The 14654-nt window shown below is 43.8% G+C and overlaps 1 protein-coding gene across 3 annotated transcripts in view; it reads right to left on the reverse strand.

Annotated features, from left to right (window-relative positions):
• Positions 1–14654, reverse strand: part of LOC126189262 (leupaxin) — a 475608-nt gene that overhangs the window by 284694 nt on the left and 176260 nt on the right. Inside the window, exon 1 of one of the 3 annotated variants that reach the window (XM_049930931.1) lies at positions 11269–11290. The exons of the other annotated variants lie outside the window; for them this stretch is intronic. Within the exon in view, the coding sequence (XP_049786888.1) occupies positions 11269–11275 (7 nt within the window). The 5' untranslated portion in view covers positions 11276–11290. Of the gene's footprint in view, positions 1–11268; positions 11291–14654 lie in introns of those variants that run through there. 3 annotated transcript variants of the gene reach the window in all.

A 14654-nucleotide genomic window follows, 5' to 3' on the forward strand; every position in this document is an offset into this window, starting at 1 on the left:
CCAACATTTCTACGGAATCCAAATTGATCTTCACCGAGGTCGGCTTCTACCAGTTTTTCCATTCGTCTGTAAAGAATTCGCGTTAGTATTTTGCAGCTGTGACTTATTAAACTGATAGTTCGGTAACTTTCACATCTGTCAACACCTGCTTTCTTTGGGATTGGAATTATTATATTCTTCTTAAAGTCTGAGGGTATTTCGCCTGTCTCATACATCGTGCTCACCAGATGGTAGAGTTTTGTCAGAACTGGCTCTCCCGAGGCCATCAGTAGTTCTAATGGAATGTTGTCTACTCCCGGGGCCTTGTTTTGACTCAGGTCTTTCAGTGCTCTGTCAAACTCTTCACGCAGTATCTTATCTCCCATTTCATCTTCATCTACATCCTCTTCCATTTCCATAATATTGTCCTCAAGTACATCGCCCTTGTATAAACCCTCTATATACTCCTTCCACCTTTCTGCTTTCCCTTCTTTGCTTAGAACTGGGTTGCCATCTGAGCTCTTGATATTCATACAAGTGGTTCTCTTCTCTCCAAAGGTCTCTTTAATTTTCCTGTAGGCAGTATCTATCTTACCCCTAGTGAGACAAGCCTCTACATCCTTACATTTGTCCTCTAGCCATCCCTGCTTAGCCAATTTGCACTTCCTGTCGATTTCATTTTTGAGACGTTTGTATTCCTTTTTGCCTGCTTCTTTTACTGCATTTTTATATTTTCTCCTTTCATCAATTAAATTCAATATTTCTTCTGTAACCCAAGGATTTCTATTAGCCCGCGTCTTTTTACCTACTTGATCCTCTGCTGCCTTCACCACTTCATCCCTCAGAGCTACCCATTCTTCTTCTACTGTGTTTCTTTCCCCCATTCCAGTCAATTGTTCCCTAATGCTCTCCCTGAAACTCTCTACAACCTCTGGTTCTTTCAGTTTATCCAGGTCCCATCTCCTTAAATTCCCACCTTTTTGCAGTTTCTTCAGTTTCAATCTGCAGTTCATAACCAATAGATTGTGGTCAGAATCTACATCTGCCCCAGGAAATGTCTTACAATTTAAAACCTGGTTCCTAAATCTCTGTCTTACCATTATATAATCTATCTGAAACCTGTCAGTATCTCCAGGCTTCTTCCATGTATACAGCCTCCTTTCATGATTCTTGAACCAAGTGTTAGCTATGATTAAGTTATGCTCTGTGCAAAATTCTACAAGGCGGCTTCCTCTTTCATTCCTTCCCCCCAATCCATATTCACCTACTATGTTTCCTTCTCTCCCTTTTCCTACTGACGAGTTCCAGTCACCCATCACTATTAAATTTTCGTCTCCCTTCACTACCTGAATAATTTCTTTTATCTCGTCATACATTTCATCTATTTCTTCATCATCTGCAGAGCTAGTTGGCATATAAACTTGTACTACTGTAGTAGGCATGGGCTTTGTCGTCAGGTCCAGTGGACTTTCCTCTGTTGAGTGATTCCAGTTGCTTTTCTATTCCTTGGACACTTATTTCGATGTCAGCCATTTTTTCGTTGGTGCGAGGATTTAGAGAAGGAACTGCAGTGCGGTCTTCCTCTGTGAAACAGCTTCGGAAAAAGGTGTTTAGTATTTCAGCTTTACGCTTGTCATCCTCTGTTTCAATGCCATCATCATCCCGGAGTGTCTGGACATGATGTTTCGAGCTACTTACTGATTTAACGTAAGACCAGAACTTCCTAGATTTTCTGTCAAGTCGGTACCTAGTATTTTACTTTCGAATTCACTGAACGCTTCACGCATAGCCCTCCTTACGCTAACTTTGACATCGTTTAGCTTCTGTTTGTCTGAGAGGTTTTGGCTGCGTTTAAACTTGGAGTGAAGCTCTCTTTGCTTTCGCAGTAGTTTCCTAACTTTGTTGTACCACGGTGGGTTTTTCCCGTCCCTCACAGTTTTACTCGGCACGTACCTGTCTAAAACGCATTTTACGATTGCCTTGAACTTTTTCCATAAACACTCAACATTGTCAGTGTAGGAACAGAAATTTTCGTTTTGATCTGTTAGGTAGTCTGAAATCTGCCTTCTATTACTCTTGCTAAACAGATAAACCTTCCTCCCTTTTTTTATATTCCTATTAACTTCCATATTCAGGGATGCTGCAACGGCCTTATGATCACTGATTCCCTGTTCTGCACTTACAGAGTCGAAAAGTTCGGGTCTGTTTGTTATCAGTAGGTCCAAGATGTTATCTCCACGAGTCGGTTCTCTGTTTAACTGCTCGAGGTAATTTTCGGATAGTGCACTCAGTATAATGTCACTCGATGCTCTGTCCCTACCACCCGTCCTAAACATCTGACTGTCCCAGTCTATATCTGGTAAATTGAAATCTCCACCTAAGACCATAACATGCTGAGAAAATTTATGTGAAATGTATTCCAAATTTTCCCTCAGTTGTTCTGCCACTAATGCTGCTGAGTCGGGGGGTCGGTAAAAGGAGCCAATTATTAACCTAGCTCGGTTGTTGAGTGTAACCTCCACCCATAATAATTCACAGGAACTATCCACTTCTACTTCACTACAGGATAAACTACTACTAACAGCGACGAACACTCCACCACCGGTTGCATGCAATCTATCCTTTCTAAACACCGTCTGTGCCTTTGTAAAAATTTCGGCAGAATTTATCTCTGGCTTCAGCCAGCTTTCTGTACCTATAACGATTTCAGCTTCGGTGCTTTCTATCAGCGCTTGAAGTTCCGGTACTTTACCAACGCAGCTTCGACAGTTTACAATTACAATACCGATTGCTGCTTGGTCCCCGCATGTCCTGACTTTGCCCCGCACCCGTTGAGGCTGTTGCCCTTTCTGCACTTGCCCGAGGCCATCTAACCTAAAAAACCGCCCAGCCCACGCCACACAACCCCTGCTACCCGTGTAGCCGCTTGTTGCGTGTAGTGGACTCCTGACCTATCCAGCGGAACCCGAAACCCCACCACCCTATGGCGCAAGTCGAGGAATCTGCAGCCCACACGGTCGCAGAACCGTCTCAGCCTCTGATTCAGACCCTCCACTCGGCTCTGTACCAAAGGTCCGCAGTCAGTCCTGTCGACGATGCTGCAGATGGTGAGCTCTGCTTTCATCCCGCTAGCGAGACTGGCAGTCTTCACCAAATCAGATAGCCGCCGGAAGCCAGAGAGGATTTCCTCCGATCCATAGCGACACACATCATTGGTGCCGACATGAGCGACCACCTGCAGATGGGTGCACCCTGTACCCTTCATGGCATCCGGAAGGATCCTTTCCACATCTGGAATGACTGCCCCCGGTATGCACACGGAGTGCACTTTGGTTTTCTTCCCCTCCCTTGCTGCCATATCCCTAAGGGGCCCCATTACGCGCCTGACGTTGGAGCTCCCAACTACCAGTAAGCCCACCCTCTGCGACTGCCCGGATCTTGCAGACTGAGGGGCAACCTCTGGAACAGGACAAGCAGCCATGTCAGGCCGAAGATCAGTATCAGCCTGAGACAGAGCCTGAAACCGGTTCGTCAGACAAACTGGAGAGGCCTTCCATTCAGCCCTCCGGAATGTCTTTCGCCCCCTGCCACACCCTGAGACGACCTCCCACTCTACCACAGGTGAGGGATCAGCCTCAATGCGCGCAGTATCCCGGGCAACCACAGTCGTAGTCCGATCGGGGGATGCGTGGGACGAGCTGGCCGTCCCCGACAAACCCCCATCCGGACCCCCACAGTGATGCCCATTAGCAACAGCCTCAAGCTGTGTGACCGAAGCCAACACTGCCTGAAGCTGGGAGCGAAGGGATGCCAACTCAGCCTGCATCCGAACACAGCAGTTGCAGTCCCTATCCATGCTAAAAACTGTTGTGCAAAGAACGTCTGAACTAATCGACAGAGAGCGGAAACAAAACGACACAAAATTGAAACGGTTATTAAAATACAAGATTGCCTAGTAAATGCAGTAATGCTGCCACTTGTGCACTGCTGACACACTGCTCGGAGGCGGAAGGAGACTACGCGATTTAACACTATTCGACTACTAAAACGCGATGCTACAACTCTCAAATACTATAATACGCCCGAAATTTATGAATTAAACAATGCAAGTACCAAAAACACGCAAAGAAATTAAGAATTAAACTATGTAACAAATGAGTGAGCTAGAAGTATACGACTTGCTGCTGCAGCTGCTTATCCAACGGCGGCAGGGAGCACACTGTTGCCACAGTTGTTTCGTCCACGCTGCACAAGTTTCGCTGGGAACCCCTTACGCAGCCTCCATGCATTCCAGATCTCTCCCCATGTGATTTCCATATTTTGGGGGCCCTGAACAATGACATTCGTGGCTGTCGATTTGCTTCGAAGAGGTGCTCGCCTGGATACAATCATGGTTCTGTAGGCAACAGGAAACAGTTTTCAATGAAGACAGTGACCGTCTTGTCGCACAGTGCGATACATATGTTAACAGTTATGGGGATTACTTTGGAAATAATAAACAGCTTACTTACTTTTCCCATTTGTTTTGTTTTTATTTGACTGCTGCTTATATATGAATAATTTATCAGTATGGCTAGCACAGCACTCTCTGATTGTTCGCAGGCAATGCTTCTGCATACGTGAAGGTACCGCCGCAAGGCGTTTGTGATAGAATGCAGAACGGCTTAGACTATTTCCATTTCGTGTTCTGGCTGTCTGTTCTCTGCAAAAATGGATAAACGCAAGGTAATGTCTACAAACAAGGGAAGAACACTGTAATATCCGAAGACAAGATTACAAGTTTGCCGGTGAACTTCTGCAGCGTGTCTTGTCTTTTAAATACCTCGAGGTAATGCTACTATGCGGCGGGAAATGCAAAGAAGACCTAAAATCAGTCGTAATACACCAAATAAAAGATTTAAATCGTCGTAATGTGTCAAATAAAAGATTTAGATTTTGGAAGGGATTTAGGAAAACTGGGTGTATCGCAAAGGAAACCACATAGGAGTCGCATGAGAGGCGAATTCTAGAATATTGCTCCACTAGTTGGATACCTTACCAAGTAAGGAATAACAGAAATCGAAGGATCGCAAGAGGTCGGCATAGCCATACAAAAATATATCCCATAATGCTATGGGAACTTCACAGGAATCTCTGAAAGAAAGGGGACGCATTTCTCTAGATACCCTGTACGGTAAAATTCGAGAAACAGTATTCGAAGATGACTGTGGAGTAACTCCACTACAGTCATGTTTCATTTCTCGTAGAGATCTTGAGAATAATGAAAGAGATTACGCCTCGCACAGAGGCGTACAACCAGAATTTTTACCCTTTATTCATAGATCAACGGGAAGGTGACTACATAGTACCCTCCGGCCATGCATTTTTCGGTCACTTACGCAGTAAATACGGAGGTGTAGAGATAAGTCCAATCCAATACGTTGTCGGAAAAAAGATGCGTAGAGCCGGAGCACAATGAACAACAAGGGTGGGCAAGGAAATCGGTCATGTTCTTCCCAAACAAACCACCCTGGCAATCACATTAAGTGGTTCAGTGAAACCACAGATAACCTAAATATGGGTGGCAGAATGGGGATTTGAACCCCACTTTTCCAGAAAGCAAACGTATACAAAGGAGGACAGAAGGAATTGTCACAGATTTGTTTGTCTCATGGGAGAGCGTCAGGTAAACGCTCCTTAAAACCCCGAATTTGCAGACTCTTGGAAGACAGATGCCAACTATTTAGCGAAACACTACTTGCAAAATTTCAAGAACCAGTATTTCGCGAGGACTCTAGAAATATACTACATCCCCTAAGCACCGCTCCAGTATGGAGCCAGAAGACGCGCACAAAGGCTTTTAAGCAATTCTTCTTGCCGCGTTCCATACGCTAATGGAACTAGAAAAAAACCGTACGTGTTAACAGTGAGAAATGCCCCCTGCATACACTTCATAGTGATCTGCGAAGTATAAATGTAGACTGGAATTCCAGTCCAGAATCTCTTAACCTCCACACAACCTTGCAGTTCCTGACGCTTCAAAACTACAAACGAATAGAACTGCTGAAAATATAAGATACAGACCTGCTAAAAACCGATATTTTCTTTTTCGATCTTTCCTATTTCTGACATCAGCCACACGCCATATGCAGTTTTTCCAACGTATAACGAGATCAAAATATACAGGATGTCTCACGAGAAATAGTCAGTATTGAGGGATATGACAGACACGACCATTCGAAGCGAAAATGGCTGGCAAACAGGGGATCTAAATTGCGTACCTTAAGAGCTACGAGCACTTGTTCATTTTTGATGCTGCATAGCACATCTCTTCTCCTGCAAGCTCTGTGCTTTTCATATTTTCGGAGGAGACGATATGGAACAAAACAAGAGAAAATTATGTACTAAACTTGGGCTGTAAAATGCATACGTTAAAAACTATGAGCACTTGTTCAATAGAAGAGATGTGTTTCACAGTAGCGAGATGAACAACTGCTGACATCTCTTCAGGTATGCACTTCTGAGCCCATTTTTACTGGACTTTTCCTTGTTTTAGTCAATAGTACCATCTAAAAAATATTGAAAGCAAAAGGCCTGAAGTGGAAGAGATTCATTCCACAGTATCGAAGAGGAACGAGTGCTCACAGCTCTTGAGGTATGCATTTTAGAGCCCAAGTGTAGAAGACTCTTTCGCTTTGAATGATCGTTCCTGCCATATCACTGAATACTGACTAATCCTACCGGGACACCCTGCAGAACATGATAGAGAAGTTGAGAACAGGAATAATATAACTCAGAGAAAGAGCGGAGTTAAGCTTCGTGTAAGATAATACCTTGCAGTGTGAAAGTACAAAAGCGTAAAAAACTTCTGAAATTAATTGATTAGTTAATTAGCCTTACGCAAAAGAAAAAAGATGAGTTTACACGATTAATAACAAGAAATACATGGTACTTACGAAATAATAAATCGTATTAAACAAAACAGGACACATGGTTTAAACACAAAGAAGGGGGAAGTAAGGGGATACGTATGAGGAAGATCGGCAGAAATGATACTGAAACTTAACCCTTCAGACTATCTGACTACAATTGTGCACATTAATATTTAGTGTGTATTATAATTTTCCTCAATGGAAATCTCAAGTACACGTCTATGAATGTTCATTCTTTTAGTCATGCAAAAATACTCCCACGTATTGGGCATCACTGTAAAAACATCAGCAAGTGAATGCAGCAGTGCGCAACAGATACTGTGACCAACAGAATTCAAGGAAGCTGTTTGTTATACTCCTCTGTATAACTTAAAATTTTTATAGTTATTCTCCTTGGTTTATTTATTACAACAGTGAATATTTCAAAATTTCTTATTTTCGTCCATAAAAAGAAGCCAAATGTTCAAAGTATGTATTGAAAACGGGTGCATCCTTGGGTAACATAAGAGATACTGAATTTAACTGATGAAAGGAGAAAATATAAAAATGCACTAAGTGAAGCAGGCGAAAAGGAGTACAAACGTCTCAAAAATGAGATCGACAGGAAGTGCAAAATGGCTAAGCAGGGATTGCTAAAGGTCAAATGTAAGGATGTAGAGGTTTATCTCACTAGGGGTAAGATAGACACTGCCTACAGGAAAATTAAAGAGACCTTTGGAGATAAGAGAACCACTTGCATAAATATCAATAGCTCAGATGGAAACCCAGTTCTAAGCAAAGAAGGGAAAGCAGAAAGGTGGAAGGAGTATATAGAGAGTCTATACAAGGGCGATGTACTTGAGGACAATATTATGGAAATGGAAGAGGAGGTAGATGAATATGAAATGGGAGATACGATACTGCGTGAAGAGTTTGACACAGCACTGAAAGACCTAAGTCGAAACAGGGACCCGGGAGTAGAAAACATTACATTTGAAATACTCACAGCCTTGGGAAAGCCAGTCCTGACAAAACTCTACCATCTGGTGAGCAAGATATATGAGACAGGCGAAATACCCTCAGACTTCAAGAAGAATATAATAATTCCAATCCCAAAGAAAGCAGGTGTTGACAGATGTGAAAATTACCGAACTATCAGTTTAATAAGTCACAGCTGCAAAATACTAACGCGAATTCTTTACAGACGAATGGAAAAACTGGTAGAAGCCGACCTCGGTGAAGATCAGTTTGGATTCCGTAGAAATGTTGGAACACGTGAGGCAATACTGACCTTACGACTTATCTTAGAAGAAAGATTAAGGAAAGGCAAACCTACGTTTCTAGCGTTTGTAGACTTAGAGAAAGCTTTTGACAATGTTGACTGGAATACTCTCTTTCAAATTCTGAAGGTGGCAGGGGTAAAATACAGGGAGCGAAAGGCTATTTACAATTTGTACAGAAATCAGATGGCAGTTATAAGAATCGAGGGGTATGAAAGGGAAGCAGTGGTTGGGTAGTGAGTGAGACAGGGTTGTAGCCTCTCCCCGATGCTACTCAATCTGTATATTGAGCAAGCAGTAAAGAAAACAAAAGTAAAGTTCGGAGTAGGTATTAAAATCCATGGAGAAGAAATAAAAACTTTGATGTTCACCGATGACATTGTAATTGTCAGAGACAGCAAAGGACTTGGAACAGCAGTTGAACGGAATGGACAGTGTATTGAAAGGGGGATATAAGATGAACATCAAAAAAAGCAAAATGAGGATAATGGAATGTAGTTGAATTAAATCCGGTGATGCTGAGGGAATTAGGTTAGGAAATGAGACACTTAAAGTAGTAAAGGAGTTTTGCTATTTGGGGAGCAAAATAACTGATAATGGTAGAAGGAGAGAGAATGTAAAATGTAGACTGGCAATGGCAAGGAAAGCGTTTCTGAAGAAGAGAAATTTGTTAGCATCGAGTATTGATTTAAGTGTCAAGAAGTCGTTTCTGAAAGTATTTGCATGGAGTGTAGCCACGTATGAAAGTGAAACATGGAAGATAAATAGTTTAGACAAGAAGAGAGCAGAAGCTTTCAAAATGTGGTGCTACAGAAGAATGTTGAAGATTAGATGTGTAGATCACATAACTAATGAGGAGGTATTGAATAGAATTGGGGAGAAGAGGAGTTTGTGGCACAACTTGACTAGAAGATGGGATCGGTTGGTAGCACATGTTCTGAGGCATCAAGGGATCACCAATTTAGTATTGGAGGGCAGTGTGGAGGGTAAAAATTGTAGAGGGAGGCCAAGAGATAAATACACTAAGCAGATTCAGAAGGGTGTAGGCTGCAGTACGTACTGGGAAATGAAGAAGCTTGCACAGGATAGAGTAGCATGTAGAGCTGCATCAAACCAGTCTCAGGACTGAAGACCACAACAACAACAACATATTTGTATAAATCATGCATCTAAAATCATAAAAAAATTACCTAAGAACACTAAATCATAAAGAAAAAATTTCCTTCCGCAGAAAAAATTCAGGTCTGAAAGGGGTAAAGTATGTAAGAGACTTCTGATATTTGTCAGCGTCACAGCACAACTGCAATATTCGTAATCATTAGCTAGCTATACATGATAGTTAATACAGTAATGAATAGCCGCACGATTAGTGACGAATTTGTTCAGCTGGCGTGAGAAAGTCACAGAAATGCACAAAATGTTCAACGAATTGCAGCAGGAGACACTACTAGACCTTGTCCATCCCGGAACGGCTTACTCACAGGATTCCGAGAGCCCACGTTCCAGAATGAGTCAAGAAGCATGCCGACACGTACGACACACATTTCGCGCCATGACCACGACGGCAAAATTAGAGAAATTTGGCCTGTCTATAGTCTTTCTTCCAGTGTAGCATACGCGAACTGAGTAGGTAGTTGGGGGATTGGGGATGATACTGGTAAACTACCCTCCGCCAGAAACTGAACGTTGGCTTCCGAGCGCAGAAGTAGAAATTTTTCCCTCATCTCGTTTTCTGCATTATCAGCAGAACTTGGTTAATCATTCGCCTTAACAGAAGCTCGTCATTGAATACGTCGTGGTTGGAAATTGGCAACGGATTGTCAAAGGAACCATTCCGGCATTTGGTGAAATTAATACGCTCCTGCCGAATGCGAACGGGACCCGAGACACTGCACAATCTAGTTGGAGTAACTGAACGCAGGCGTCGCAAAGCGTGGGTCATGACCCGGTGTACTTAGGATACGACGACACCGTGATTCAAGAACAAGAAAGGGAAAGTCATAAAAGAGTGTAATATATCATACACAAATATAAAAAAACAGTTTTTTGAAGCTAACTATAGTATTGCGTCAAAGAAAGGTAAATGGTGTACTGCGTACGACGAATTGAAAAACTGTACACTTATCGCAAAATGAAAAAAAAATTAATTTACACCGTACGGAACCTAAACCTCGTCCACTGACGGAAACCTCTCGGTAAAACCGTTTCACAGTGTTATGCTACAGAGACTACTTCTGGTTCCATTCATCGATGAGAAGCGGGCAGAAGAGCTGCGGATAACCTAATATTATCCTCAATACTTACACGTTCGTGGGACCATTTCTAGATTCTCCTGGCACCCATTCTATCCACATGAAAAGCAGTTCTGGACGCTCTCCTAGTGGACAGAAATGCCATGATTTTTCGGGTATGTATCCAAGAAATCACTACTTTACTGAAAAGATTGGCGTCTAGCTATGAGCGGCATGTTTTCACTTTTGCCACTCTACTACAAATAAGTAATCCTGTAACGATGCGCGAAGCGTTAAACTGTCTATTTTCCTCATACAAAATTAATGCAACCTCATGATCGTAATATCCCACGACATGCCAAACAAGAATTTCGTAAACGAAGTGCAGTGTTTTAATTTCTTACCACTGAACGCAACCTTTCCGCTTGCTTTACACTACACTTTGAACAAGGAACTTGTCCTATCCGATTGATCCATTGCATGCCCCAGTAAGCTGTTAATCGCAAGATGATTACCCAATCCTGACCCAGAAGTTATTACATGTTTACGGTTGGTAAAGCATTGTACCATGCTAAGACGTGGAACTTCTGCGGCATTTTTAGTAGGTAGCGAGTTCGTGGAGAAACCACGACATGTGCGAATTGTCTGAGAAAGAATATCACCCCCTAGGTCTTTCATAAACTTGGAACTGTTGATCTCTCTCTGTAGAGAGCAAGGTACTGCGCTCTCTCTGACAGAATTTCAGCTTTTCACAAACTTAGATAGCACCACGTGGAAAAATTACATTCCAATGAACCATCGTCGCCGTACTTAATTTCTGATGCGCCTACGAAATGCGACAGAAAACCCGAGTGCGGCAGGCGCGCTGGCAGGTGCGCTGCGACTTACCGTCCATGGTGCGTTTTCGCCGGCCGGCAGTGGCACGCCTTTCTGGACCGCGGAGAATATACCCACTGCGCGCCGTGGCGGCAGCTCGCGACCGTGACGTCACTCACAGCCGGGCTGGGAGCGGCCCGCGTGGGTGCGTCACGCCGCAGCGGCCGGTATGCAGCGCAGCGGTTTGGTGCGGGGCGAGGCGCGGTGCGGTGCGGTGCCATTCATCCCGGCGCGCGCCCTGCCCCCCATCCCTACGTCGCTTTTCCATTCACTACGACAGCCTCAGACTAGCGCTGGTTTCTAACATTGCATCTCTCCTACCGAGGAGAAGACAGATTCCAAAGACAATAAACGCAGTACAGGGCTTATAGGGATGGACTCGAGTCCGATCGGAAATCCGGCCACATACACTACTCGCCATTAAAACTGCTACACCAAGAAGAAATGCAGATGATAAACGGGTATTAATTGCACAAATGTATTATACTAGAACTGACATGTGATTACATTTTCACGCAATTTGGGTGTATAGATCCTGAGAAATCAGTACCGAGAACAACCACCTCTGGCGTAATAACGGCCTTGATACGCCTGGGCATTGAGTCAAACGGAGCTTGGATGGCGTGTACAGCTACAGCTGCCCATGCAGCTTCAACACGATACCACAGTTCATCAAGAGTAGTGACGCGTATTGTGACGAGCCAGTTGCTCGGCCACCATTGACTAGACGTTTTCAATTGGTGAGAGATATGGAAATATGCTGGCCAGGGCAGCAGTCGAACATTTTATGTATCCAGAATGGCCCGTACAGGACCTGCAACATGCGGTCGTGCATTATCCTGCTGAAATGTAGGGTTTCGCAGGGATCAAATGAAGAGTAGAGCCACGGGTCGTAACACATCTGAAATGTAACGTCCACTGTTCAAAGTGCCGTCAATGCGAACAAGAGGTGACCGAGACGTGTAACCAAGGGAACCCGATACCATCACGCCGGGTGATGGGGCAGTATGGTGACGACGAATACACGCTTCGAATGTGAGTTCACCGCGATGTCGCCAAATGCGGATGCGACCGTCATGATACTGTAAGCAGAACCTGGATTCATCCGACAAAATGACCTTTTGCCATTCGTGCACCCAGGTTCGTCGTTGAGTACACCATCGCAGGCGCGCCTGTCTGTGATGCAGCGTCAAGGATAACCGCCGCCATGGTCTCCGAGTCCATGCTGGTGCAAACGTCGTCGAACTGTTCTTGCAGATGGTGGTTGTCTCGCAAACGTCCCCATCTGTTGACTCAGGGATCGAGACATTGCTGCACGATCCGTTACAGCCATGCGGATAAGATGCCTGTCATCTCGACTTCTAGTCATACGAGGCCGTTGGGATCCAGCACGCCGTTCCGTATTACCCTCCTGAACCCACCGATTCCATACTCTGCTAACAGTCATTGGATCTCGACTAACGCGAGCAGCAATGTCGCGATACTATAAACCGCAATCGCGATAGGCTGCAATCCGACCTTTATCAAAGTCGGAAACGTGATGGTACGCATTTCTCCTCCTTACACGAGGCATCACAACAACGTTTCACCAGGCAACGCCGGTCAACTGCTGTTTGTGTATGAGAAATCGGTTGGAAACTTTTCTCATGTCAGCCCGTTGTATGTGTCGCCACCGGCGCCAACCTTATGTGAATGCTCTGGAAAGCTAATCATTTGCATATGATAGCATTTCTTCCTGTCGATTAAATTTCGCGTCTGTAGCACGTCATCTTGGTGGTGTAGCAACTTTTATGGCTATTAGTGCATATTCGAAAGAAGGTAAACCAGGGTTTCCTGACGCGCTAGTATCAACACATTTCCTTGACCTTACTGCTGCACACTCCACATCCTTTCCAACGAAACGTTAAACGCTCTGCCCCCTCCTCCCCATATGACTATGAAATTCGCGCAGAGATCCATCCGTCCTTCCAGCTAGAGGGGATGATTACTAATACTACTACTACTACTACTACTACTACTACTACTACTATTCTCCTTATCAGTACTCATCTTTGCCGCCCCCCCCCCCCTCAACCACCTCTCCACTCGTTCCTCTTCCACACGCTTGGAACTTGGATTGGCGCCCTTGATCCCAAGACTTCAGTCACATTGTTTCCAGAACATTCTTTCTCCAATAATTCTCCTCACCTACCGTTCATTCCCTGTACCTTCAATAAAGCGAAATGCTCCGTTTTTACAAAGACTACCGTCAATTTACTGTATTTAAAAAATAATACGTTTTATTCAACACCTTGAACGGACAAGCGCTGGTTTTTAATAACTTACAAAACATGTATATACTTGATATTTTTTCAAAAGAAACTATACAAAATAAAGCCATCATTAGCCCGAAAATTGGTTTAAACACCATACTGTTGTACTAAGCACTTAGTGTTGCCCTGTTGGAGATGGTATGACACTGCCTTCCTCTGACCTACGTTAGGGACACGTACAGTTTCACGTAGCTTACTAACCACGGGGGAACGTGGCCTTTTCCACATTAACAAACAGTGCCAGAAGTGATAAGTGATAGATAAAAAAATCCTCGGCGTTACCGGCGATCGAATCCGAGACCTCTGAATTAGCAGTCTTGTGTTTTACCAATGAGACACGCATTTTCCACTTTCAACTAGAACTCTTTTACTCCACAGCAATACAATAAATTACAATGTTGAACGAAAGCTGATGCGAAGCTTAACCATTATCAACACATCTTTCGAATTATTTACATTACACAAGGAATTAATGAATCAAAAACGGGCGACAAAGTAGATACAAAACCAGTGTACAATTTGTATCCACAAAAATATAAAGTTGTTTCAAGAAACAAACAAAAGAAATTGATTTTAAAGTCTTCTTGCAGAAAAATTTCTGGTCGTAGGTTGAATTCCAAAAATGAACAGCATAGAGACAGAAGTGATTACACTCTATGCATGATCTGACCATCGTTTTGTAGGACAAAGCTCAAGAACGTAAGTGCAAGCTGTTACTGATTTGTTTGACTAATGGGGCTGCTGAGTGCTATACCACCTACTGCACTCCCCTGATTTAAGCCAAAATGTCAAAAGTGTGTGAAATCTTATGGAACCTAACTGCTAATGTCATCAGTCCCTAAGCTTACACACTACTTAACCTAAATTATCCTAAGGACAAACACACACACACCCATGGCCGAGGGAGGACTCGAACCTCCGCCGGGACCAGCCGCACCTGATTTAAGCCCTCGTGAGTTCAACTCGATTTCTAAACTGAAGGAAACACTTCATGGCATTCGCTTCAGAACTGCTACAAATTCGTCGGGCAATAGACCGCGCCGCTCGAACTGTCAACACAACTAGCACTGCTAAGAGTATCCTACG

This window comes from Schistocerca cancellata, chromosome 1 (assembly GCF_023864275.1).
Source record: "Schistocerca cancellata isolate TAMUIC-IGC-003103 chromosome 1, iqSchCanc2.1, whole genome shotgun sequence".
NCBI lineage: Eukaryota > Metazoa > Arthropoda > Insecta > Orthoptera > Acrididae > Schistocerca > Schistocerca cancellata.